Source organism: Anarhichas minor, unplaced genomic scaffold, assembly GCF_050575085.1.
Source record: "Anarhichas minor isolate MPS153535 unplaced genomic scaffold, ASM5057508v1 ptg000045l, whole genome shotgun sequence".
Classification (NCBI taxonomy): Eukaryota; Metazoa; Chordata; class Actinopteri; order Perciformes; family Anarhichadidae; genus Anarhichas; species Anarhichas minor.
Genome location: NW_027466491.1, coordinates 10,119,752 through 10,146,685, shown reverse-complemented (window position 1 = coordinate 10,146,685; position 26,934 = coordinate 10,119,752). Strand labels below are relative to the sequence as shown.

The following is a 26,934-nucleotide window of genomic DNA, read 5'->3' as shown; positions in this document are numbered from 1 at the left end:
ACCTGGAATAATTACAATCTCATCTTTGACTCCATCTCCCTCCTGATGCCATTGAGTTTTAATAAATGAATGAACCCCGTCTCTGCTCTCGCTCTATTCTCTTTGCTGAATCAGAGCGCGTCTGCAGGACACGCTAAGGACACGCTAAGGACACGGCGTCTCTACGGATACCGCAGCGGTTCTGACACGTCCAAATTTTTGCCGTTGACATGTGTTCTAATTTGTCCGTTTAGCCGTGGAGGAGGAAGCTAATAACCGACCACACGATGACGAATCGCCAACCGGGGAACACCAGAGAGTGGGTTTTATTAGTCGGTGGTGACGTTTGTGTCTCCAGAGTGGAAGCGCTCATGAAACTGTCCCGTTAACCAACGAGTTCGGAATTAAAAAGCTCTCTCTGCAGACTGAAAGGCTTTATAGTACAAGTTGTCACATCCTTGATATGTTCAGCTAAGGAGTGACGCGGCCTTTTAGCACAGCGTGAATAGTTAGAGTCCCAAAGAGATGACAGGAGGCCGTATTCTACAGGAATAAAAGATCAGTCTGGAGATGGACAGCTTTCACATCGGCACAAACGAACCGCACTGCGAACGGGTTGAAGGGTTTCACATTGAACTCCTTTGTCTTGGTAACACATTGTGTGTGTGAATGTTTGTCTGCATTGTTCTGCTGCAGCAGGAACGTTTGGACAGGACTCAGACACCAGTTTGACTTCTCATCTCTTCAGAAGAAGTCTGTGCGATTCCATTACTGCAGTGGAGGAGCCTCAGGACAGTCCTGCAGATCAGCTGGGAGGAAAGGTGCACTAACCCCCCCCCCCCCCCCGTGTCCTCGCAAATCTACACACCACACCGCCGACGGATTGGCCACGTGATCCGCCTGCCAGAGCGAAGCCTCCACTCCCAGCTTCAGGCAGGTCGTGGTCAGAAGAAACAGATGTAAAGACGACATGTAACATCTGCCACACCGAGGGGAGCACATGGCGTCCAGAAAGGTGACCCGGAGAAAGTGAGTCCGTGAGGGAGCTGCAATCTGGAGCCATAACCTCCAATAACCGAACCAACAACCTCTACTCACACTGCCCCAAGATATGTGGCCTCTTACCCCACACCAGGACCCACAAGGGTCCAGCTGGAGGGAAGTCTTACCCGAACACGAGCAACTGTGACGATGAATTCTACATTTCTACATCACTGCAGCATATTGAACTATAAAGCGAGGTCTGTGTGTCCTCCTCATATCTAAAGATCTGTTCATCCCATCAACTTCATACTTGGTGGGTATATTGCGTTGGACTTAAGGGAGTGCATCGTCAACGTTGGTGCATTTCGGTTCAATATTAATGAATAAACAAGTGAATGATGCTAAGGGCTTCACAGCTCTGCGGAGTACAGAATTTTGTGTGCAGCGTCTTTACAGGCTGCTTGGATTTACTAACGTACGACCACAGACCGTATGTAAGAAGTGGACGTAGTCAACGTGACGTCACTTATCGGTTTGTGGACGTTGTGAAGCCTCGAGTTCGGCGATTTGCCCTTTTTAAACCAGTGAACAGGAAGTGACCATATCAGGACTGAGGAGGAGAGACGTAGAGACGCCGTATACGTCTCTGGTAGACCTGTCAATCACAGTGTAGCCCCGCCCTAAAGCATCCCCTGCTTTATGGTCCGTTTGACTCTAAATGGACCATAATGTACTAAATGAACATCATGCTGTATTGATGCGTTTATTCTTCTTAAAAGCTTTGGTCTTTATCGATAAAAGGAGAGCACCTCCCAGGCACAATGATATCATATTGAACAGGTTTGTGCTTCAGTGTTCTGACCTCCAGCAGAGAGTTTATTAGAGTCATTAGTCTCGTCCCCACCAGCTGCTCAGACGCTCCTGCTGTGCAAATGGCGCTCCTGACTCCACCCACTAACCATCATGCACCTGACTGAAAGTGGTAACGGAATTATGGGAACATGTTCACACTTTATAATGTCGAATGATTCATTATTAAAACAGCAACCCGAGGAAAAAAGTGTTGAAGACGCAGCTTACATCCATGTCTGTCAGCACTTCATCATTTCATCCGATGGGGAATTGTCCTAATTAGCATATGAATTCTTGAGTTATGGTCAAACAACATTCAGTGACCTTTGACCACCAGACTCTAATCCGTTCATCCTCGAGTCCAAGTGGACGTTTGTGCCAAATGAACCTAAACCTTTTGATTTCATGTAACGAGCGTAAATTGACACGCGTTGCTGGACTTAAACACACTAAAAGTGAGGAATGACTTTGCGTGTCATACAAACCGTCGTACGAGGACGCGTCGTCTTGAGATATTGTGTCAACGAGAGAGGAATGGACTCGTCACAGCGACATTGAATTCTAACAAGTCGACGTTTGTGCCAAATTTGAAGAGATTCCCTCCAGTGGTTCATGACTCATCGCGTCCACAAAAATAAAAAAGCAAACAGAAGCCCGAACATCTGAAGACGTGCGAGTATTTCCTTTAGTACTACAGCAGATTGTACGTAGGTACTACAGCTGAGAATGTCTCCCTCTGTGTTTGATAAGTTGCTCCTCTGTATCCTGAGAAAGTTCCCGACCTGCTTCCTGTTTAAACCCTCTGGATTACGCCTGAATGCAGCGTCATCACTCTTCTGTTCTCAGACTCTTTCACTCCGGCCGCGATCGAACGGCTCAGACTTTAATAAAAACACTTCTGACCACGAATCCTTCATTTGTGCTTCATATTCAGCCGCTTGTTTGATCTCATTACTCTGTTATTATACACAATGTGACCAGAACACCGGCTGGACAATAGGTTGATATTGATCAATATGTAATAAACAATAATGTGTCATTTATATGGTATTCTTCTGGTTTACCTTTTTCTATTCATTATAGAAGAAACATTACAAAACCAAGACACTTCGTTGTTGTGTTGTTGCATAAACACATCTACTCACGGAGGTATATGAAATATAAATGTACATTTACATTCCTGTAGTGAGGGACATGGGATGAAATATTAAAATGAATGTTTGGTTTACAGTTACAAGAGGACAGAAGCTTCATTATGAATTATAATATGTATAATTTATTATGTGAGCAGGTCGTTCAGTCGAGGATTAATTACGTGAACGTGCACACCAGAGACTTCCACCGGCTAACTTCCTGTTAGCTCAACGCTAACTTAAATGTGCATAAGATCATCAAACCACTCGGCTCTTCTAGACTCTAAAGATGTTATCGGACCGAAGTGATCAAATGTTCGTCTCGTGGTTTTGTAGGAGAAACAGATTCAAAGGTAAATATTGTGGAAGTTTGTTATGGCCTAGCCCATCCCATCAATAAGTATATGACGATATAGATATGATGTACATCGCTCTGTTACTCTGCTGCTCTCAGTCGCTCCATGTTGAACCTCATTCAGAGCTCTGATGCTGGTGATCAGCTCTGACTCACGCGCCGTGTTTCAGCTCCTCCCAGAGGGGCTGGATGGGGTTCAGGTCAGGACTCTGAGCAGACCAGTAAAGTTCTTCCACCCACACACACACCCACACACACACCCACACACACACACACACACACACACACACAGTAATTGCAACACCATATGTTTCTCCTCCGTCTGCCAATAAAGGACATTTTGAAACATTTTACACAGAGAGAGAGAGAGGGGGAGAGAGAGAGAGAGAGGATGGATGGAGTGACGTTACCATGGCAACAGATATTGGGTCATTGAGGCAGTGAGAGGCCAGTGAACTCGGAGAGTGTGTGTGTGACCTTGGTTCATTCTGATGCAAGAGAGTTTGAGTCAACAAAATTCCAACCACACAACCATCCAGTATGCACACACACACACACACACACACACACACACACACACACACACACACACACACACACACACACACACACACACACACACACACACACACACACACACACACACACGTTGGGATGAATGTTTAAAGTAGATAAAAAGTGTTCTGATAAACATAATAATAAGACATCTGGCATGTTGACTGGTCCATCATTACATTTTATTTTTTAAGTATTTTATATCATGCTGCATCTTCCCGGTGGTGTTCCTTCTGCTTTCAAACATCAACTTATATGAATATGTTTAACCCTTTGTGAAGCATTCTGTCACGTGACCGGACGTCGGTTTCTGCACGATGACGTAGCTTCATATAGAAACGTACATCCTAATACATCCACGTTGCTTTGGATCATAAAGCCACAAAATAACAACAAACTAACGGATCAAGGCACAGGCAGAGCAGCTGGCAGCATAGATGGCTGCTCCTGTTACCTGTCCAGTTCAGCTTTTGACACTCGACTCTTCACATCAGAGCAGACGTCCACTGAAGAGTTTTAAAAAGTGAAGTTTTGAACCCTTATGAAGCCCCATTACCACTGAGACAGAAGGATCCTCTCAGACCATCGATCAATACTTCAATCGATCAGCGTTTCCTCCGGCGGACCGCCGTCTGTGTTACCAACGCTCTGATCTTTCTCTCTCTCTCCTGAGCCGGTTATTGTCTCCTTTCTTTCCACTGGTGTTTTTTTCATTTATTTTCTGTCATCTGTTGTCTTTGATTTTGACAGCAGGCGAGAAACAATCCTTTTGTTTGTTTGTGTGTGTGTGTGTGTCTGTGTGTGTGTGTGTGTGTGTGTGTGTGTGTGTGTGTGCGCGTTACATAACGAGCTCTCTCCTCATCTTGAAGTGACACTAAAATAGCTGCAGCAGCTTCACGCTCCGTCCCATCCGTGTCTTTAAAAGCTCCAATTAGAGACATTTAATCACTGCACTGGTGTCCGGACGAGTTACACTCAGTTGCACAGGAAAAGAAAGAGAGAGAGAGGGAGGTAGAGAGGGAGGTAGAGAGAGAGAGAGGGAGGTAGAGAGGGAGGGAGAGAGAGAAAGAGGGTTTTATTCGTCCTCTGCTGTCTCTAAGACAACCTGTCTGCGTTGAAGTGAACTAGAAAACTGCAGAATTCTCTCTGGATTCTTTGGTTTGTCGCTGAATCTGAATCATTGTTAAATTAAGAAGATAGAACGGTTCAAAGAGTTTTTTGCGGTTGTCTCATTCTTTACTTTCAAGGTTTCCATTTGCTTTAATGTCATCTTCGTTGTGCTACAACTAGTCCCTCTGAATAACTGTAACAAGTCTGGTAAAGTTGGAAACATAAGTTCAATTGCAGTCTTAAAAAACATGAGTAAACTCAACATGAAGATACGTTTTGATTCAACTTAAAAGGTTAAGTCATACAAGTTGTTTAATGATCCGCTGTTGCTGAAACTACTTAAAACAACTAACTATGTTAAATTGTCCATTCAAGAAAACTTTATCGTGTCAAACTAATATACAATTCCACATTAATTCAACTCACAATTTCAAATTAGGAGAACTTCAACTATATTTATACCAAAAGCAACTTCAAGTTAAGTGGACTAATGTTTCTGCTTTATTCCATTTCCTTCTGATTTAACTTACGAATCATCTGTAAATATATTTAGATCCACTAGAATTTAAAAACGAAGTAATTTGGGTCTGGACGATGTTTGGCTGCACAGAATCAGTTTTTAGTCTTTTCAGAGTCATTTTTTTGTCGTTTCGGGAACAGATCAAACTGAAGGAATATTTTTTTGAAAGTCTGAACAGAAATGTGTCCAGCACAGAGAAAGGTCCGGGACGTGAGTCCGTCCAAAGTTAGACCCAAAACAGCCCAAAAGACACGGGCTTCCCAAAATGTCGTATTATTGTCTGAAATCGAGGCTTCATTGCGCCTCCAGCTGCTCATAAATGTAGATATTTCAGCAGCTCTGCGTGGTGAGTCACATTAACTCCTCTCAGACTGAGTAACTCCTCCAGACAGTACAGTGATTAAATGTCTCTAATTGGTGCTTTTAGAGATGCAGTGAGTGTGTGTGTGTGTCGCGTAATGAGCTCTGCTCTCAGTTTGAAGTGACACTTTTTTTGGCTTTGTGTGCTGACGAGACAACAAACCAGTAAACAGGAAGTTACCGTTTCTCTTCCCACAACTCATAACCCCGTGAGGACATAATGAAATGTAACCGTGGATACAAATAACGGCGTTGTGGGACGACCTCCAAAGTCTCCACAAAGCGTGACATGCTACCAATCAAACGAGCCGATCGACTTCCTGTCAGTAGAAAACACGCCCTCCTCTTGTACGAGGATAAGAGAAACAAACCGTGGGGTTTCCTGTGAGCGATACCTGAACATGGCTGATGTGCAGCCTTAATTCGCCCTGAAGCTCTGTTCCATCAATCAACCAGCGGCATCCAGCAAAAAAAACAGAAGAGTTCAGCGGTTCGTCCAACTCCCAAACAAACCTTTGACGAGTATTGACAAGCCGTCAGTTCGTCAGTGTCTCCTCTCATTTATCCGTCCGTCTCAAGTGTTTTCCTGTAGACGGAGTAAACCTGAACTAACACGGTTGACGAATGAATCAGCTTTTTGTTTATGAAACGCTGTGTTTGAAGCAACACTTCACCCCCAAAATAACATCAATTAGTCACGGACGTTAGACGGACGTTTATTTTGAAAGGACTGTATGCATGTAACGAAGTTGACACACATTGCTGGACTCTTGTAGGAAAAATGCAAAAGAAAACGAGTAATATTGTTGTAGGATATAACAGGACGTTGGGTCTTTTCAAGTATTTCTGTGACATCATGTTGGTCTGACTGCAAATCATAAAAAACATCTTCACTGCAGGTTACTTCCTGTGCGGGCTAATGTCGTTTGAACACTGACTAATATATTGATAGTAACAGCGACAGCTTCCATGCGGTTCTGTGTGGCTTTGAACCAACACCCTCATCCCGAGGCCCCACAGGGAGTCTGCAAAAAGCAATTGAAGCACATCCGCCAACATCACAATGCAGTCCTTTGTTCTAGTTGAACAGCAGCGGTCAGCTTGTTAACCCTGAACCTGATGTTGTCTCCCCAGCTGAAGAGGCTCTCTGCTCTCCTCTGTGGAATCGATTCACCTCGGTATCTCCCCGGGATCTGAGACACTCAGAGTCTCATCTGTGACTGTCGTCCTCCAGCTCTTTTTTGGAAATAATCCCTTTAAACTCCTCTCAGCTCTCAGCGGTGCTGCTTGGTTTTGGCTTCTGCTTTGCTCGCTGCTGGATATAAATTCCTCACCTCTGGCTGCTTTCCTAAAACCGCTTTGAAACATAGACTGTGTCCTAAAGAGACCCCGCGTTCATCCGTCCTGTCCTCTGAACCGCGGAACAACCTCCAAATTACCTCTCAGTGCCGAGGTCATCGAGAGAAAGTGTTGCTAAAAGACTTTGGATGAAGATAACAGCGATAAACATCTTCATCCAGTCTCAGTCTGCTTTGTGCCGGCAGCAGAGAAACATCCACAGAAGATCTTTACAGGACGGAGAGGCAGCCGGATCTGATCGGAAAATGTATAATTATAAATCAAACTCAAACAAATCTCCTTAAAGAGATATTTCTACTTTTACGAATTAGATTTCGTTGTGATGCTTGTTGTGTCTACATGCCGGCCACTGAGATCGGACCTCTACTGGAGAGCCAGGCCTCCTCTGATCGGCTCTCACTGAATCTCATGTTCATCATCAGGGGAAAAGAGCTCCAGTGTTCATATGTTCATACCGACTCTTCTGTTCTGTCAGGAAACTTTGTACAAAAACAAAAGTCGAAAAAAGATCCAGACTGAATATTTTCTTTGCTAAACTCCTTCAAACAGCTCTGGATGAAGCGACTGGATGAGACTGGAGCTCTCAGCTCCACTGAGGCAGCAGCAGGCAGACAGCTGACGGGCCTGCAGCTCCTGAGTGTGTGTGTGTGTGTGTGTGTACACGTGTGTGTGTTTGAGTTTAGTCCATCTGTTGTTGTGCGTCGGCCCGAGGCGACGGCATGAGAGAAAGAACTAGAGACAAATAGGAAAAGAAAAAAGAAAGACGAATGATGAAAAGATACATAAAGTAAAGAAATGCTGGTGCGTGTGTGTGTGCGTGTGTGTGTGTGTTGGACCTCAGGCGGTGCTGCCTGTGCGTCTCTGTGGATCCCAGATGGAGCCAGAACTCAACAGAACGCATTAGTCCACTTGGCGTGTTCACACACACGCTCAGACACACTCAGATATTCGGTGGAATCCTCCCGACAGTTGGGATCACCTGAGATTTCTGCTCTGCTGGAACAGTCACATGACGTTTCCTCCTTATCGCTGTATTAGCCAACTCCACTCCGGGATTGAAAAGAAAGAAGAAGAAACAGAGAAACTAGTCCCAGGCTGGGACCGGGTCTGTGCAGGAAGGAGCTTCAGTATCTCTGGGTTTCTGTTTCAAGTTAGAAGAAAGGAGGAAGCCTCAGCTACACATTTCAGATTTGGATTCATCTGCTCGGAGACTTGAAGCTGAATCGACACCAAAATACATTGTGAAATATCTTGTATTCATCTGTGGGTCAGGGGGTTAGCGGTTCGATACTCGGTGTCTAAGTGGCTTTAAATGAGACACTGAAGACAAAGTCGATCACATTTTAAATGTGCGGGACGATGAAAACGAAAATAAACTTTTTATTCTGAGTTCTGCTACTAAACTTCTTTAGAGAGAAACAGGAAGTGTTCCTGTTTCTTATAACCAAGTAGAGTTTAAAGTGAACTTTCATACTCAGCTTAGTTTGAAGTTTTTAGGTTTAAGATTTCATGGATAGCGTGTATAGCTAATGCTGGATGAGACCAACATGGGTCAGTTTATATTGTTTGTGGGTGAACTATTCCTTTAACGGTACTCTTGATGGTCGATCTTGATCATTTGGACCACAGAGTCGGACACACTGAGGGACGTACTCGTCTCTAACGGGACAGAAAACAAAGTGATTCTTTATTGTTACGATCTGGATTTCTGCACGGTCTAGTTTTCACTCTGTCTCTTTAAATTTGGTTCTCAGCTCATCATTTTTCTCTCGCTCTCTCTCGGGAGCTCGATGCCCTGCATGACAACAGATGGAGCCCTGAGGCTCTGGGACCGCACGCACGCACGCACGCACGCACACGCACACACACACACACACACACACACACACACACACACACACACACACACACACACACACACACACACACACACACTAGATTTATAATAGAAGAATGCATTCAGTCACTGCTCACACTCTGAAAAACAGGAAATATCTGACTAAATTTAAAACAGAAAATGAAATCAAAGAGAGATTCTCTCAGAGGGAGTTTGCTCTCTTTGCATTTATGTATTCATACTTGAATTTGGAGCCAATTTGAACTCCAGCAAACTGAGCTGGGAGGCCATTGGGGGATTTTTGGACTTCTTTTTGGGCAAAATATCAGTGTATTCCTCTGCTGACTCCATCCTTCCATGCGAGAGTCTGAGTCTAGCTCAGCAGCACACGCAATACAAACATATTTACTTTTTTTCTATCAACGTGCTTTATCAACTCCTGCTGGATCACAGACATGCTGGGAGATGTAGTCCCCCATGTGAGTCCTCTAACAATAAGTAACTTGTTGCACCAGAATCACTGAGACTAACTGATATCATCCACTGGAGATGGTGAGATACTGGAGCTCAGCTTTATCTTCACCTTCAGGACTACTTCAAGGAAGTTCATCATGGACGATCACCTGGACTCTCAACACTACCTCCATCATGGACGATCACCTGGACTCTCAACACTACCTCCATCATGGACGTTCACCTGGACTCTCAACACGACCTCCATCATGGACGTTCACCTGGACCCTCAACACGACCTCCATCATGGACGTTCACCTGGACTCTCAACACTACCTCCATCATGGACGTTCACCTGGACCCTCAACACTACCTCCATCATGGACGATCCCCTGGACTCTCAACACTACCTCCATCATGGACGATCACCTGGACTCTCAACACTACCTCCATCATGGACGATCCCCTGGACCCTCAACGCTACCTCCATCATGGACGATCACCTGGACTCTCAACACTACCTCCATCATGGACGATCACCTGGACTCTCAACGCTACCTCCATCATGGACGATCACCTGGACTCTCAACACTACCTCCATCATGGACGTTCACCTGGACCCTCAACACTACCTCCATCATGGACCATCACCTGGACTCTCAACACTACCTCCATCATGGACGTTCACCTGGACCCTCAACGCTACCTCCATCATGGACGATCACCTGGACTCTCAACACTACCTCCATCATGGACGATCACCTGGACTCTCAACGCTACCTCCATCATGGACGATCACCTGGACTCTCAACACTACCTCCATCATGGACGTTCACCTGGACCCTCAACACTACCTCCATCATGGACGATCACCTGGACTCTCAACACTACCTCCATCATGGACGATCACCTGGACTCTCAACACTACCTCCATCATGGACGATCACCTGGACCCTCAACACTACCTCCATCATGGACGATCACCTGGACCCTGAACACTACCTCCATCATGGACGATCACCTGGACCCTGAACACCACCTCTCTGGCCAAAGAAAGCATCAGAAGGTGTGTACCTCCCATGGCAAAAAGTACAATCTAGGTTTGAAGAGACAGATATCATGTCACAAGTTGTTAGCTCCTCACACCTTGCTTCATGCCACAACCTTTTCACTCGTCTGTAGCAGAACTATGAGTCACAATCACATCACAGCTGTTTCATCCCCCTTACAATAAGTTGTATTGTTTTATTTACTACAGTTATGTCTCTTCTTGGCCTTGCACATTGCTATAATTTGGACCTCTTGGTACCACGCTCGCTGGAGATCTTCAGGCCGATGTCTCTTTCTGTTCCAGAGTCACGGCCTGAACCAGAGTGGACAGAGTCTTCACAGTCCAGGCCCTGAGGCTCTGGAACAACCTGCCCGAGGCAATAAGGCTGGCAAAGTCAGACCGTCTTTTTATTTTCATCAGAGAGCTTATCCTGAGTTCATCTTACTTTACTGGAATTGTCTTTTTTAAATATCGGATATTACTGGCATCATTTGCTTTGCAATAAAATCTAATGATTTTAGTTTACTAGTTTACTTTGTAACTCGGGTTTTGATTATAACATCACCGGAGCACCACAGAGACTCTCCAAAGCATTAGTGTCAAGATGTGGTGGGAGTGCAAAGCTTTAGATCCAGAGTTACTGAGGCAGAGAAAGAGTTGAGAACATCTTTACAGGTATTTCTGAAACAAAGGCAGAGTGTTTGCACACTGGAGGACCAAATGTGCAGCGGCTCTGGCCCGTATATATATTTAGAATGTGGGCACGGGTTGACTTGTACTGAGAATAAACTCCAGTTGGCAGAACACAGAACCAAGCTTTGAGCAAATGTTGACACCTGGAATTAGATCAGCAAAAAATGTGTCTGTAATGTGAGAGATTTTTACAATCTCAGACAAGATGTCTTTCTAGTCTCCAAACTCTAGGTGGCTTTGGAAAATGTTGAAATTTCACTGTTTTTTCTGATTTTGACATCTTGGAGATACAAGCTTTCCACGTGGTGTGGACCACAGGATGTGACATCACCTTCAGCTCAGTGTGGAATGGCCTTTTTAATGCAGTCAATATCAGCGTAAAGGTCAGCGAGGGGAAGTAAATGTCAGGCTTAATCCTGAGCGGATGGAAACGAACTTTGACTGAAAGTGAATTTCTAATGTGATGAATGAATGTGGACAGGGAGGAAGTGTCTGACGTACACAATATGGAGCCACAGCGATCACATTAGCTTGTTTGAGGGTGGAGAAGGAGAAAAAAAGGGAAATGCACCGCTAATTGATTCTGGCAGGACAGAAGTGTAAAACACAAACAATTATGAAGCCAGAAGACGACGAAGAAGGATAGGGAGATGAAATCTGACCGCTTCTGACACGATTCATTAACTCGGAGAGGAGAGAGAAGTGTATACGACAAACACGGTCACACGGATCAGAACTACTGCTGAGAGGCTGAGAGCTTAACAGCATGAACCAAAACCTGGAGCACAGGAAGAAAAAAGTGTCCCAATGTTGCACAAAATACTTTAAACTCTAACAGAAACCAGGAAAAACGGTCTGACAACCAGCCGTGTCGATTGGTGACGGATTGATTGCTGCATATCCAACTCAACTCTTTTAAATGACATTTCGACTCCTTTCAGCACCTCCACTTCTTTTAAGTTATTCAACTGTCAGGTCCGACTTCAACTTGAGCTGCTGCTGCTATAAAAAATAGAACCCGAGAGCAACAAAAAAAAATAATTTTTTAAGACATTTAAGCTGTTTCAACTGACGTTTCAACTCCTCAGTGAAAATATTGGCATCAGTATTATCACCTCAACTAACACTTCAACTCCTTTCAGTGCTTCCACTTCCACTAAAACTTCTACTCCTTTAATCCCATCCACCTGAACCGTCACACAAACGTCTCTCCTTGTGTTCGTTTTACAGTCATTTCCACTTCAGTGCCTTAGTTTCAAGTGCCACTTCGACTTCTTTCAGTGCTTCAAAGTCCTGTCTCAGTTCATTTAGGAGCACCGACATCAGCTGTTCCCACCACACGAATCCATTTCAAAAGCTTCAAAGTATAAAATCTTCAGATATTCAATGCGAGTGTTGCAGTGGAAGCGAGTACACTTCATGTCCTTTACTTGGGTGCCTTACTTTGCAGAGTATTAACACTTCTTTGGACATAATTTGTTTTTCATTATCTAAATAAACCCAAAATCTCAAGAGCTCCTGTGTCAACTGTCTGAACACAAACTGTCTGAAGTTACAGTCCCAGATCTCATCACACTGCACATCCCCCTGACACTCGGGGAGAAAAGGAGGACAGAGAGTTTTCTTTGCCTGATAAGAGTACAAATTGATGAACCCAACAGCAATTGTATGAAGGACAAAGAGTTGGCTGACTTCTCGCAAGAAGGGCAGCCCAGGACGGGGGAAGCGGTTCGCTCTCTATTAATTTGGATCAGCAGGGGGGTAGAAAGCTAACAGTGTGGGGGTTTTAATTCAAAGAGAGCTGACAGGAAGTCAAAGATTAAAAGAGAGAAGAAGAAGACGTCAGCAGCCTTACCTAGCTTGGGCAGTGAGTACTGCACTTTGAAGTAGTCCTGGTAAAATCCCAGAAGCCTCTTGGTGATGTGGAGAGCGTAGTCCCCTGCTCCGCTGGCAATGGCATCGGGCCGGGCGTACAAACGGATCTAACAACACAAGACACAAACAGCGATCTAGAATCAGGCCAGTTTTAATAGAGATGGATATAGTAACAGATACAGGGAGAGGAAACGGATTCAGAGTCTGACCAGCTCTGCACAGAACAAAATGGAATTAAGCCAAGTTTTTCATACGTGGAGGGAAATTACATTTGGCAGAGTTTACAATCAAATCTACAAGGAGACAAACAGAACAGGGTGTATTAGACTCTGCAGAGGACATAACACAATCAGGTTGACTTAAGTTCAAATCTGCAGAGACACGGAAAATAAATTTGAGAGGTTTTTTTTTGTCCAAATGTACACAGAGTCTAAGAAATGGAAGCAGGCCAGTGTGAGGTGGGTCAAGCCTTCAGAGAGGATGAGTGGATCAGCTCATGTTCAGCTCTCCTGACAAAATAATGGAGTCAGGTCGACTTTCGGTTCAAACTGATTTACAGCTGCAAGCAGAAAAATAACGACTTCTAAGAACCAAACAAACTGGAAGTCAACATTTTGCTTTTGGTGGATTCCAATATTTCTATTTTCAGTCCAATAAATGTTGGTAACCCTCCTTCCATCGCTTCTTTTTATTCTCTAATCCGTCAGTGTGACAAATTACACCAAATTATACAAATGAATTAGACATTGACACAAGACGTATGAAACAGATGCTGTGAATTGAATTTGGTAAAGATTTTTTTTATCATTTCTATTAGTTGGAGTTTAATTGTTTGTGTGCATGTGTGACAATGTGTTGTGTTATTGTCTCATTTAATCACAGATATGTCCGAGGAAAAGTAGGCTGAAAGGAGGAGGAAATAAATAGATAAATGTTAATACTAATGTTGATAAGTACGCTCAATAACTGCATAAATACATATGTACACAAACAAATGTGTAAGATCATAAATAAGTATGCAAATAAAGAAATAACTACAAGAATAAAGTTATTCAATATTATCAGTATTATCGATATTCATTACTAACATTAATGTTAACATCGAAGTTAAAAAATGGGGTTTCAAGTTTAGAGAATATTAGTTTGTTGGCGCTTTGCTTTTTGTTTTTACTAAAATATTCAAACAGATATATATTTGTAGTTGGTCGTGTTTGTCTTTTGTTACCCCGTTCTTTCAAACATGGTGTTTATCCATTATACATGTTCCCCTTTGTGTTCAGTGGGTTGGATCAGTTCATGTTGAGGTTGTACAGGTTGAGTAGCGTTCTGTGATAGAAAATAAACACTAAAATGCTTAATTTCAACAGTGAATTAACCTTGAAAGTATTACACACATCAACACACACACACAAGACCTCATCTGCCAAACGCCAATCAATAATCAATACCGCCAGGTCACATGACTGCAGTGACCTCATTGAAAGACCAACATGCTGCCAGTGTGTGTGCTTGTGTGTCTGTTGTGGGCTGTAAGGAGATTTATAAACATTTCTGTGGCTTTCAGACTATTTCTGTAATTTGGTTCAGGTCACGACGTGTATTTAATAATGTAACTCTGGGTACTATCTAAATGTAAAATAGCCACAAAACCTGGACACAACTTTTACAGCAGCAGTACATCACTTTCCTCCCCGACACTGTGAATCACTCCGCCAAGCTGTGAAATGATTGGTTAGGTTTAGTTAATAAAAATACTTGGTTATGGTTTTAAAAAAGATCATGTGTTAAAACAATAACACAACAATGTAGCATCGTATCGCCGTGACGTAGCGCCACGACGTAGCGCCACGACGTAGCGTTACAACTTAAAGTAACAAGTAACACAGTTTGTGGAGAACAGACTGAGGCGGGAAACCAGCTGCAGTGAGATTCTCAACGTTTACCAGCGTTTTACGTCTGTCTGTGAAACTTTTGCAATGAAATAAATGAAAACTAAAACTTTGAGATCGATATTCTTAAATGGCTTTGGTACCAGCTTGGTATTTGTTGCTGTGGTTTCAATCTGCCCGCCTCTCTCTCTGTCAGAAACGTTTCACTTCAGCGACTCCCGACTGATTCTCTAAAGCGAAGTGATTCTCTCAGTCTGACGGACAGACAGACATCTGCTCCATCTCAGTCAATTTTCTTTATAAAAATAGAACACGTTTCTGGGCTAAAAGCAATTTGGAAAGAGAAAATGAGCTGCTGCTGCTGCTAGAACCCCTCAGATTATTTAGATCCCCAGGTTGGGAACCAAGGGGTCATGAGATGATTAATGGGAGAAGAAGAAGAAGAAAGTAACTTTCTAATTAAGGGGTCACAAGCCAACAAGGTTGGAAACAGCTGGTTTAATCTTTAATTACACTTTATATTGTACAAGCATATCATATGTGTTTCATTTAAAACCCTTATCTCAAAAATACAGCTGTCAAATTAATGTAGTGGACTAAAAAGTATGATGTTTTCCTGGTGAGAAAGTGTAAAGAACCTTTATTGCAGTAATTTATTAAATATATTAATATACTTTCCAGCACTAGACTCTTTAAATCTCCTGGAATGATTCTCTCATCTCCGACTGTGAGATGGACGATCCGTTTCGTGGGATCTTTGAGCAGAAATGTAACATAATATTCACATGTTTTACTGAGTATATAATCCCCTGAAACAAAGAATCGTTGTGTCTTTGCCCTTCTTATCTACAGAGGACGCCGGTCCTATTCACAATGTCCTCCATGTTTCTACCGCAGCCCAGAACGGACAAACAAAACACAGACTCTAGAGACAGACTTCAGGGGCTAACGTTAGCCCCACAGTGCTAAACCGTGGTACCAGCCAGCCGCCGCCTCACTTCTGTTGCTCCTAAAGTAGCGTTATTACGGTAATGATGTGAATATAAAGGATGTGCCCGGACAGCTGAAGTTGAGTGTGTGTGTTTGAGTGTTGGATGGTTTTAGCGTCAGCGACAAACCACCTCAGCTGAAGGACGACAGAGACGAGCTATCAAACACACACACACTTATATATACACACCATGATGTAATGCTGCTGTATCACTGCTGTCATTTCACACACACACACACACACACACACACACACACACACACACACACACACACACACACACACACACACACACACACACTATTGTGCCAGTAACGTCACTCTGCTCTCGCTCTCTCTCTCTCTGTTTCACTTCCACTCTAATAAATCCTGTTTTCACTCCGCTGTAGAAACATATTGACGTCTGTACAGTCACAACACAACAACACACAGTAAATCCTGCTCTGTATGTATCGCTGTGTTTGTGTCGTATCGAGCCGAATATAAAGCAGAATTTACAGGCGACGTCATTACACGCAAAGCCAACAGGAAGTTATGAAACCTTGCATCTCTGATTGTTTATACAAACATGGCGGTGAAATGTCATGCGGATATTCGTGGTTCCCAGAGGAGGAATCATTCTGACTCCTCCTCTGGCGCCACCGAGAGGTCAAACCTTTTTTTTGGTGTGAAATATCTCTCCAACTGCTAACGTTAGCATTAGCTCAAAGCACCACCACCCACACTGAAATGAACGATTCAGTGTGAACGCAGCTTTAGTTTTGTTGACGTGAAGCTTCTAATGTTTAATCCGGCACCGACAGTCACTCTCACCGGTTACATTGACAAACACCACCATCTGTGGACGATGTCAGCTGTCATTAAAGTTAATTCTCTAAAGCTGAAGTTAAGCTTTTGGCAGATTCTCAACATGCTCGCTGCACGTCTGAGGGAAACATCACGACCGCCAGTCCATCGTCACGTCCAGGAGAATTTCCCTGTTTGAAGGAAGTAGCTTGTGTAATAAAAGGCATACAATAAGAAGACTACACCCGTTATTGCAATATAACTCCACAGTACACTAATAAAAACTGTTTTTTCTACGGTTCAAGCCAAGAACATACAGAGATACACATGCTAATACACACACTGATGCTCCTGGTATTGATAAATATGAATCCTGCTCCTCCTCTCCGTCTTCCTCCTCCTCTCCTCTCCCCCCAGCAGGACTGATTTTCAATAAAAATTCAAACTTTTAAAGCTCCTCTCCTCTTATTCCCCACATTCTCCTCCCTCCACCAGAACTCATCTCAGAGCGCGGCAGCCTGCCGAGTGAATATCTGCTCAGAAAGCGGAGGCTTTATTGAAATCGCGGCTTCTTTCGGTGGACTGGCAGCGAGCTGCTGAATTGAGAATCATCTCCTGAGGATTCCTGAAATGCCTCCGGCCATGTTCTCCCAGGTGAGGAGAAACCATTCTTCGATGCGGAGGAGGGGGGGGGGGGGGGGGGGGGGGGGTGTGACGTTGTCACTTCAAAGTATCATCACATATACATTCAATACGTCTCCTAGGACTGAAATGTGCTGCTTAAACCGAACTAAAAGCACGGCACGGTGGCTCAACAGTTCGTAGCAGGAAAGAGATCCCGGTTTAAACCCGACCCGCTGAGTGTCCGTGTTCTGTCCGTGTTCTGTCCGTGTTCTGTCCGTGTTCTGTCCGTGTTCTGTCCGTGCATCTAAAAAACATGCGAGTGAGCTGCAGTGGGGACTTTAAATTGCCCCTCAGTGTGTAAGTGGGTGTGAAAGCTTGTCGGTCATGTTTCCTGTGGGTGCACCCTGCCGCTCACCCAATGCATGCTGGGATCCACCCCCCGTGTGGCCCTGCTAAGCTGTTTAGAAAATATAGATGAATGAAAAATGAGGAATATTTCAGTCCCCTCAGGATGTCGTCTTCAATCCATTCCACAAATCTGAGGAATGTTTGCAAATGTGACCGATCACTCCTTATTTTCATGCACTGGTCCAGTTCAGAGACACAGAACTTATCGAATAAAATGAAACCCGGACAAGAAAGAGAATGATTTCTAATACAATAGAAGTAGAAACAAATGTCCCATTCAAATCAACGCAGCAGGACGGACAGTTCAGCTGCCGTTTGTATGTGTGCGGTTGCCACAGCAAACAGTTCAATGTTCTATTTCTATGATGGATTCTAATACTAGCTGGGGACAGAAAGAGGGAAACGAGAGGCTACCGCCATGCTCACATGTGTAGCAGCAGAGATCATTCGTTCTGCAGGTATGTGGTCATAAAACACAGTGTTGGACAAATGAAACCTTTGATCTGATGATGGCGCTGAATGACAAACTGCAGGGATCAACAAAGTATTTAAAATTCATCCTGAGAGGAGCATGAACGTTCATTCGCCTCTGAACTGCTGAAAAGCTTTTAATGTGAAACAGAATAAGAACGCAGCAGCAGCAGCAGGGGATTAAAACATATGGTACAAAGCCCGTCTCTAGAAACAGCCCGTCTCTAATTAATTAGCAATTAAGGGAAATAAGTCCGTGTGAGAATGCACTCAGTCGAACTGTTCAGTGACCACAGCAACTGTCCATCACAACCTCACTGCAATCATGCAGCAACAAGCCGTCCACAGGGTCTCTCCTGCATCCATTAAATGCTCTCTGTGCCGCTGTAACACCACTACAGCCTTCAGAGCTATACCTGTGAAAACAAGTGATGAACGAGGATGTATAAATACTGCAAACGCCCACATAGTGTGTGGGGGGGGGGGAGGATGGGTCAAACAAACATTACAGTCATTTAGCAGACGCTTTTATCCAAAGCGACTTACAATAAGTGAATTCAACATCGGTTTTCGAGAGAACTAGTCACCAGAAGTCATAAGTGCATCTCCTTTAAACAAGCATCTAAGAGCATAAACAGAGCCAACGTACAGAGCAGAAACAGACGAATGCAATAAGTGCCACAAACTAATAACAAAACAATAAGTGCAATAAGCTAGTATGAACACAATAGATGCTAAGTAAATGCTAAGTGGAAGGCTCAGGGTAGGCCTTCTTGAAGAGGAGAGTCTTCAGCCTGATGAAAGATGGGCAGCGACTCTGCCGTCCTGACGTCAGTGGGGAGTTCATTCCACCGCTGAGGGGCCAGGACAGGAAACAGCCGCGACCGGGTCGATCGGCCGCAGGGACCTCTGAGCGACGGGGCAACCGATCGCCCCGAGGCAGCAGAGCGAAGTGGTCAAACAACGTTCACTCCCCGGGTGAACGAGAAGTCAACGGTCATTTAGTTGTCATTAAATTGCCGGACTTCATGCCACTTCTGTAGTTATTTTAACCCAAACCACAATCTGTTCCTTCATCTAACCAAGTATTTGTGTTCCCTAAACCCAGGCGGCACCCTCCGGTTCTGCCAAGTGAAGCCAACTCAGAAACAACTGAATTAGTCCAGTAAGTCACTCGGGAAATCAAGAGGCGACAGTTCCTCCTCAGAGCTGAACGTTATTCTAAATAAAGATAAGATAAATGCACAAACACAGGATATTACAGATTGCTATTCTCTTCTTCCTTTTCTCAGTTATTTCAAACATTTCTTCTCCATCTCCTTCACCCCCCCCCCCCCCCTCCTCTCCTCTCCTTGTTATCTCTCCACTCGTCCGTGACATCTCTCGCTGCATTGTGTCGCTCCGTCTGTCGCCCTTGGATGATGGATGGGGTGATGGACGCTCGGTTGCCACGATAATTTGATGGATGGTTTAGCAACTGATAAGAGCGCCGCGAGAGCACAACCACCACAGTGACACACTCTCCTCCCGGCGTATGCGGGCCCTTGACTTTGAGATCACCAGACCTCAGACAGTCGCCGCTCCCTCCATAACAAACACTGCTGACCCGCGACTGCAGCGCCGCACATCTGTCCAGTCGGATCGACCCTTTTGCCGACGACACCGCTCTGATGAAGAGAGACGGGCCGAGGGTAACGGTCTTCTCCGTCAATGTCGACAAGACAGAAGAGATGATTGTTGACTTCAAGAGGAGCGGAGCGTGAACAGACGACCAGCAGAGACACCTCGTCTTTAAAGAGACAAAGTCCCGCCCCCGCTGTTAGGTCTCCTATCTGCTCTTTACATACGTGCAGTGTGATGCATCTTATTAAAGCCCAATGTGAAGAGTGGCTCACGTGGATTTACAAAAGTGAATATTTTAAGAAACTCTGCTGTTGAAGTATCAACTCTGACAACCGGGACATGCAACAACGAGTCATTTAGCAGTTGTGATTCAATGTTTAAAGTCTGCTAACTCTTCTAAATGACACGACACTTCTTTTGCCAACATGTGCATGAATATTCTAGTTGACATCTTCAGTAAAAAGGTCCATTTAACACCTAATCATGTTCACGTTGTTCAAAACCAGGATTTTGTTCATTTGTACAAACAACAATCTAGATAACCAGATATCAAAATATTATCGGTCGATATTCAGTGAAAATATGCGATCAGGACGTCGCTAATGCTTTCTACTCAGACACCAGTGTGTCACTGGTTTCTCCTGAGGAGGTAAAAACAATATTTGAGAAGAAAAAAAGCCAAAAGGAGGCAAGAAAAATACATCTGTGAGCAGCAGAAATATGTTGTTCTTCCATTCGCCTGTTTGCTGCTGAGATGCATCAGCATGGAGGATGAATCAAAGGTCGTATTTAGCTTGAGGAGGTTTTGATTCAGAGGTTAAATGTTTGAAGACCAGAAATGAAATCAGCCTTTGTGCCTCCTGGTGACTTTCATCTGTTATATAAGCACACAGACGTCCCCGGTACATCCAGGAGCTTTATGTTCATGCACTCGTCTCAGAATCCTAACAGCAGGACGTCTTTGTCCAAATATTTACACAGATTTTTGATGGATAAATATTTGGAAACGGCATCAAATTTATCGAGCGACAGCAGGCGCAGCTGCAGCCTCTTAAAGCTCGAACAATAACAATCAAACACACAATAAAGGAATTATGTTTTCCACGTTTTAGTGAAGGCGTGTTTGTGAAGCAGTGAACATACGAATAAAATGATAAAACCTGAATTATTCACCAGCTGTGAGAGAGTCGCTAAACTGATGTTTCGATGTAGTTTCCCTCATTTACTTCATTTCATCAAGACTTCTCAGGTTTTTGATTCTTGGTTCAGATGAACAATAGTTTATTCATGAACTACAGGAAACACCAGGTGAGCAACTGATGCAGAAATCATCACTTTGTGGGTAAAGTATTCATTTAAACGTTAAAATAAAGGCGGTCGCATGGAAATTTAATGTTAAAGTGACCTTCATCATTTTAAAATCTAACAGTTTATTATCACTACGGGACATTAATGTGACCTTTACTATCATTATAGGATGTTAATGTGACATTTAATATAATTAAAGAAAACTCGACTTAAACAGGCAGGAAAGCAAACAATAAAAAAACTTCAATAAAAGAATGTAAAACAATTATCATTAAAGAACTTTTAACAAGAAACCTTTGTTCAACATTAACAATAATTCATGTGACATTTTTCAAACTTGTATAATGTTAGAATCCACAGCTTGATTTAAGTAAACTAATAATCATTCAATCACTGTTTACTGGAGCTTCCACGAGATGGAACTAGTGTGGCAAAGGGATGTCTGATGACCAACAGGGGACAGACCACAACTAGATTAAACTCTCCAAGCTGTCTGCCTGCTTAGCAGGTACTAAGCAATGTGTGTGTACTGGTAGGTCTGTTAGCTTAAAGGTAGTGTGTGAGGAGTCAGCGGTATAAAACAGGTAATAAAAGGCGTTTTGTTTGAGGAAAACGTGAGTCACCACAACCACCAGAGGTCCGTGAGCAGGCAGCCGTGACTGTAATGCAGTTTGCTGCAGCAGAATGAGAGACTGGCCGCGGACGGACACAGAGGTGCACACTCACTCACTCATTCACGGACGCACACACACATGACCGATCGCATAATCCTCAACGTATCGTCGTAAAACAGTTTGAACGTTTTTTGTTTTTTTTGCATTTTCTGAACTTCCGTCTTCAAAGGAACCAACTTAGTGAGGGTTTAGGCAACAAAACGACTCACTTAGGTCCAGGAAAAGATTGAAGTTTGGGTAAAATGACTGAAGAAGCAGCGTCACTGAAGTACAGACGTTACGTGAGAAATAAACCAACGTTGACTTCTCGTTTCTCGAACGAAAAGCGCTAAATTACAGCGTATTCATTTTTATCGGTACAGCTCCGAACGTCACGATGAGCCGGTGCTTGCATGTCTTTGTGTTGCTTTCTTCTATTGTGTCTTGTTGAATGCAGACGTGTTGTACACAGAAACCTGTTGACGTTCACACTCACAGCGGTCGATTAGCTGGCAGGTAAACAACAACAGTCTTCGCTTTATGACGCCGACAGTTGGTGGAATTACGAGAGATGAAGGAATAACAAACTAAATGGCTGCAAGATGGAGGTTTTATAGATCCAGCAGCGTCTCAGTGGGTCATCACACAGTTTGTTTGTTTGTAGTCTGTCAGACTTTAATCCTCCCTGAAGGAAGAGCGGCTCATTACAGGAACAGAGATTCTTACAGAGACACATTATGCCGACGGAACAACAGAAAGACAAACGACTGGTTCTGAATGAGCTGAAGAAAAGAAAGACGAGGCTTTGAAAGACGGGACAAGAAGAAGGATTAAAGTTGACGGTGAAGCCCGGAGGGTTCCTGGACGAACTGGAGATCCGTTTGTGCTCAGATCATCTGAATGATGGACGAGTCCTTGTGTCCTGTTCAAAGATTGAATTTGTTCTCAACTACAGAATCTGTTTAAAGCAAAAATCGTTCCTACAGCTCGGTGTGAATAAGAGAGAGGGCTGATTCTATCACTGGATATCAGACACGGTCTGTATTTATTGTATGTGCGGAAACGTCTGTATGTAAAACATTTTGAGATTCATTTCATAAACTAAAAGTCCACATGATTGTACCACAAGAATAATACCTACGAAAAGCTGAAAACAGACCGCCCAGAGCACCATAAACCACCTGCTGACACCAACACCACTCCACCAACACCACTCCACCAACACCACCAACACCACTCCACCAACACCACTCCACCAACACCACTCCACCAACACCACTCCACCAACACCACTCCACCAACACCACCAACACCACTCCACCAACACCACTCCACCAACACCACTCCACCAACACCACTCCACCAACACCACCAACACCACTCCACCAACACCACTCCACCAACACCACCAACACCACTCCACCAACACCACTCCACCAACACCACCAACACCACTCCACCAACACCACTCCACCAACTATCGGCTGCATAGTAACCGTCTACCAACGCCTTAGAAAACCGCCTAGAAACCTCCAAGCAGCAACCTCTCAACATACCCAAGCTAGAGCTGGCAGACGAGTCACATTATATTTTCAGCTTCGGTGAGTAATGTTGTGAATTCACATCAGACTTTATGTTTCAAACCAAGACCGAGATCTTCACCAAGTGCTGCCAGTAAACACAACCACAGAAAAAGCTTAATAACGGTGAAGTCGCTACGCAATTTCTGTGTCTCTTTGCTGAAAATGTACGCGTCTTAGTGGTAATTTTGTATCTCTTTGTCGTCATTGTGCATCTCTTTGTGGTTGTTTTGAGTTACTTTGTGCTCATTCTGTGTCTCTTTGTAGTTGTTTCATGTTTAACTTTGGTCATTTTGAGTCTTTTCGAGTCTCTTCCTGGTTGGGACGTGTCTTAGCGGTCTTTTGCTGGTGAAGACCAGGAGGGCCCCTGACACTATGGTCCTGTGGCCCCCGACACTATGGTCCTGTGGCCCCCGACACTATGGTCCTGTGGCCCCCGACACTATGGTCCTGTGGCCCCCGACACTATGGTCCTAGGGCCCCCGACACTATGGTCCTGTGGCCCCCGACACTATGGTCCTGTGGCCCCCGACACTATGGTCCTGTGGCCCCCGAGTGATCCGTGCCTGTTTGCTGATGTGTTCAGTACAAACAGTTTGAGTGAATTGGCAGATGCGTCGGCATGATGTTTACTTCAAAGCGCGTAGATGTATATAAATGTAATATCTAACATGCAGCAGCAATCGTAGCTACATATGTAATACAGTGATATATATGTAGAGCGGTTTAAACCATTTGAAAATGAAACATCAAGTTGTGCAAATGAAAGTAAAGTTTCTGACATTATGTGGTGAAATGTTATTAAAATGGAAATGAACAAATGTTTAGTCAAAAAGGAAACGCTTTGTGTCACATTAGACATAAAGTAGCAACCAGACGTTGACTGAGGCTCGGAGCATGTCATCACGAGCATTGCAGTTATTATTTAGTTATCTGCTGCCTTCTATATTACAGGATTTACATGTCGAGGTTATATCCGAGTGTACAGGCGCTGCACACTCGCAAGTTGCATCATTCATGCAGAGACTAAACTCCTTCATGCCGACTGATGCTCTGATTTTCTTTCCGCTGTTCTGAGGAGGCAGGACGGATGAATGTGTCTGTCAGATGAAGATGTTTGAGCGCTTTAGAAGAATTGGAGGCTTTTTCTCGGTCCTATAAAGCGGTTTCTTTCAGAGGTTGTTGGAGGAGGAGGATGGAGGGATGGGAGGATTAATGTTTCTGTCAGAGGAAGCTGCTCTGCAAACAGACAGCAGCGTCTCCTCTGCCTTCAGGCTCATACAAGGATTTTAATATGAAAGCGATGCTGGAACAGAGAGAGCATCCAGCTCCTGTTTGTTAATAAGAACATGTGCTGCTTCCTGGATCCTTCTCGTGCTCGGCACACTTCTCTCCCGTCTGTATTTGGAGTCGGATGCTGTTTTTAAAACAGCAGGACGACGCCACTGATCTCTGATCTGTCCTTTCACGGTGTTGTGGCCAATGAGTGAGCAGCTGTCCAGCAGCATCGCGTGCATCTGTTGATTAATGGAAGTGGAGTCCGAAGACCTCGAGTATTTCATCTTCATGACTTGTGATTTATTCGGTGCGTTGGTGTCTCCACAGCTGCAGCAGAACATGCACACGGTCAATGCAATCACTTCATCTTCTTCTGTTAAATGTTGGCTCTTCAATCATAGACGTTCATCAAGCAGACAAACCTCTCACACACAGAATGGATTCATGTTCTCTTGCCGTTTGATTTATTTGAATTCATTCATTTGCAGATTTCATCAGTTAGGTTGGTTCTCGTGTGGACGGTTGAGCAACATTACAATAAACACACGTCACGGGTTTAAATGTACCTTCTACGGGTTAGTTATTAATAATAAGCAACAATCAGATGATTAATTATTATCAATTTCATTGCGTCTTCATGGTGAAATGAGAATTAACTAACGTTGAATTAACTAAGAATGTGCCATGTATCAGTGATGGTAACTATAAGTATTACCACACACTTCTCTGATAGAGTCCATGTGGATTCATGTCAGTGCAACAGTAACGTTGAATCAGCAGTAATGGTGGACAGCAGCAGAGAGGATGAACAGCGTCACTTCAGCCATTAACTGAGTCAGTCGGCAGTAATGTAATGATGTAGGAAGCTCCTTCTGGATCATCTGGAATATAGGAGTGTTTGGAAGCGGCTTAATCTCTCCAAGTAATATCGTTCAGAGCTGGAAGTGTGTGAATTACCAAGTAATTCACTAATCTCTCATATCTTGGAAACATCAGCTTTAAGTGGTTTCTGGTGGGCGGTGGAAGCCCCTCCCCCACCGTCCTGGAGAATCCATGAATCCATCATCTGTGCCGGCTTATCGTGAGCTGGATCGCAGGCGGCTGGAGGCCCGAATGCAGAGGACATCCCGTTATTCACATGATATGATATGATACTGTATATATATATATTATATATGCGTGTTATTTGCAAACACAACCACAGATCTGACCCTTATTCTGCGTAGATCTTTCATGTAACGCTCTCTTCTAGTGTCTCCTGCCAGCTATTAACATCGTCCAATCATAGACCTGGGAAATCTGCTTCATTAAAAATGCCAAAATACAAAAATACAAGAATAAAAAGAGCTGATAAAAAAAAAACAAGATGGCGACGGCCGTTATCCAAGATGGCGGCGACGAAAAGCCAGTCTGTGAACAAACAAGACAACAAGACAACAGGGCCGCTGGACACAGAAAACATGTTTCTAAAGGTCCTCGTGCTCTTTAAAGGGAGTCTAACACCTGAAGAAGAACCACAAGTAGAGACTTCTCTTTGTCCTCAGACTGCTTGTTGTACGGAGATCATGTTAACTCTCCATCACGAGGCATGTGCATCATTGTTGATGTTCTTTGGTGCCGATAACGCCGCGCTGAACTGAACCGGTGCGGCGTCGTGGCAGAGCAGAGCGACACGCTGAGAGCAGCAATGAGAGCGAGAGAACGACGCTCCGCCTGTGACATCACTGCTGTCAGTCACTCTCACAGAACCCTGAAGGAGCCGGCACACATTCCGCCCTCTCGATAAGAACCGGTACCTTCAGAGAGACGACACCGAGCCGGCGACCGTCAAAGCAACCGCTTCAAGATTCCTCTCCTTCCAACGTCTACAACAAATACTAATGAAGAAGAAGAAACACCGGTTCATGCGTGTTCCTGTAGCTCAGGGAGGAGACGCTGCTGGATGCGTTTCATGTGTCGCTGTCTGGTTTAAAAAGATCTGATCTCAGTGTGGAACCGTTCTTCACCTTTATTTAACTGATCAATGAGGAAGAATGGACGACGTTCTTTGTGCTGATTGAAAATGGAAAGATTAATGTATTCATTATAAAGACTAAAACTCATATGCATGACTGACCCCCCCCACACACACACACACACACACACACACACACACACACACACAGTTGGTGATGGTTATAAATGACCCAGATATGATTCGCCATTAA

At 44.1% G+C, this 26,934-nt stretch overlaps 1 protein-coding gene across 1 annotated transcript in view; it reads right to left on the bottom strand.

The window, feature by feature from the left end:
- The window catches only part of LOC142971178 (thyrotropin-releasing hormone-degrading ectoenzyme-like), a 107,724-nt gene that overhangs the window by 67,560 nt on the left and 13,230 nt on the right, over positions 1–26,934 (bottom strand). The window contains exon 4 of the mRNA XM_076111824.1: positions 13,097–13,223. Within this exon, the coding sequence (XP_075967939.1) occupies positions 13,097–13,223 (127 nt within the window). The remainder of the gene's footprint in view (positions 1–13,096; positions 13,224–26,934) is intronic.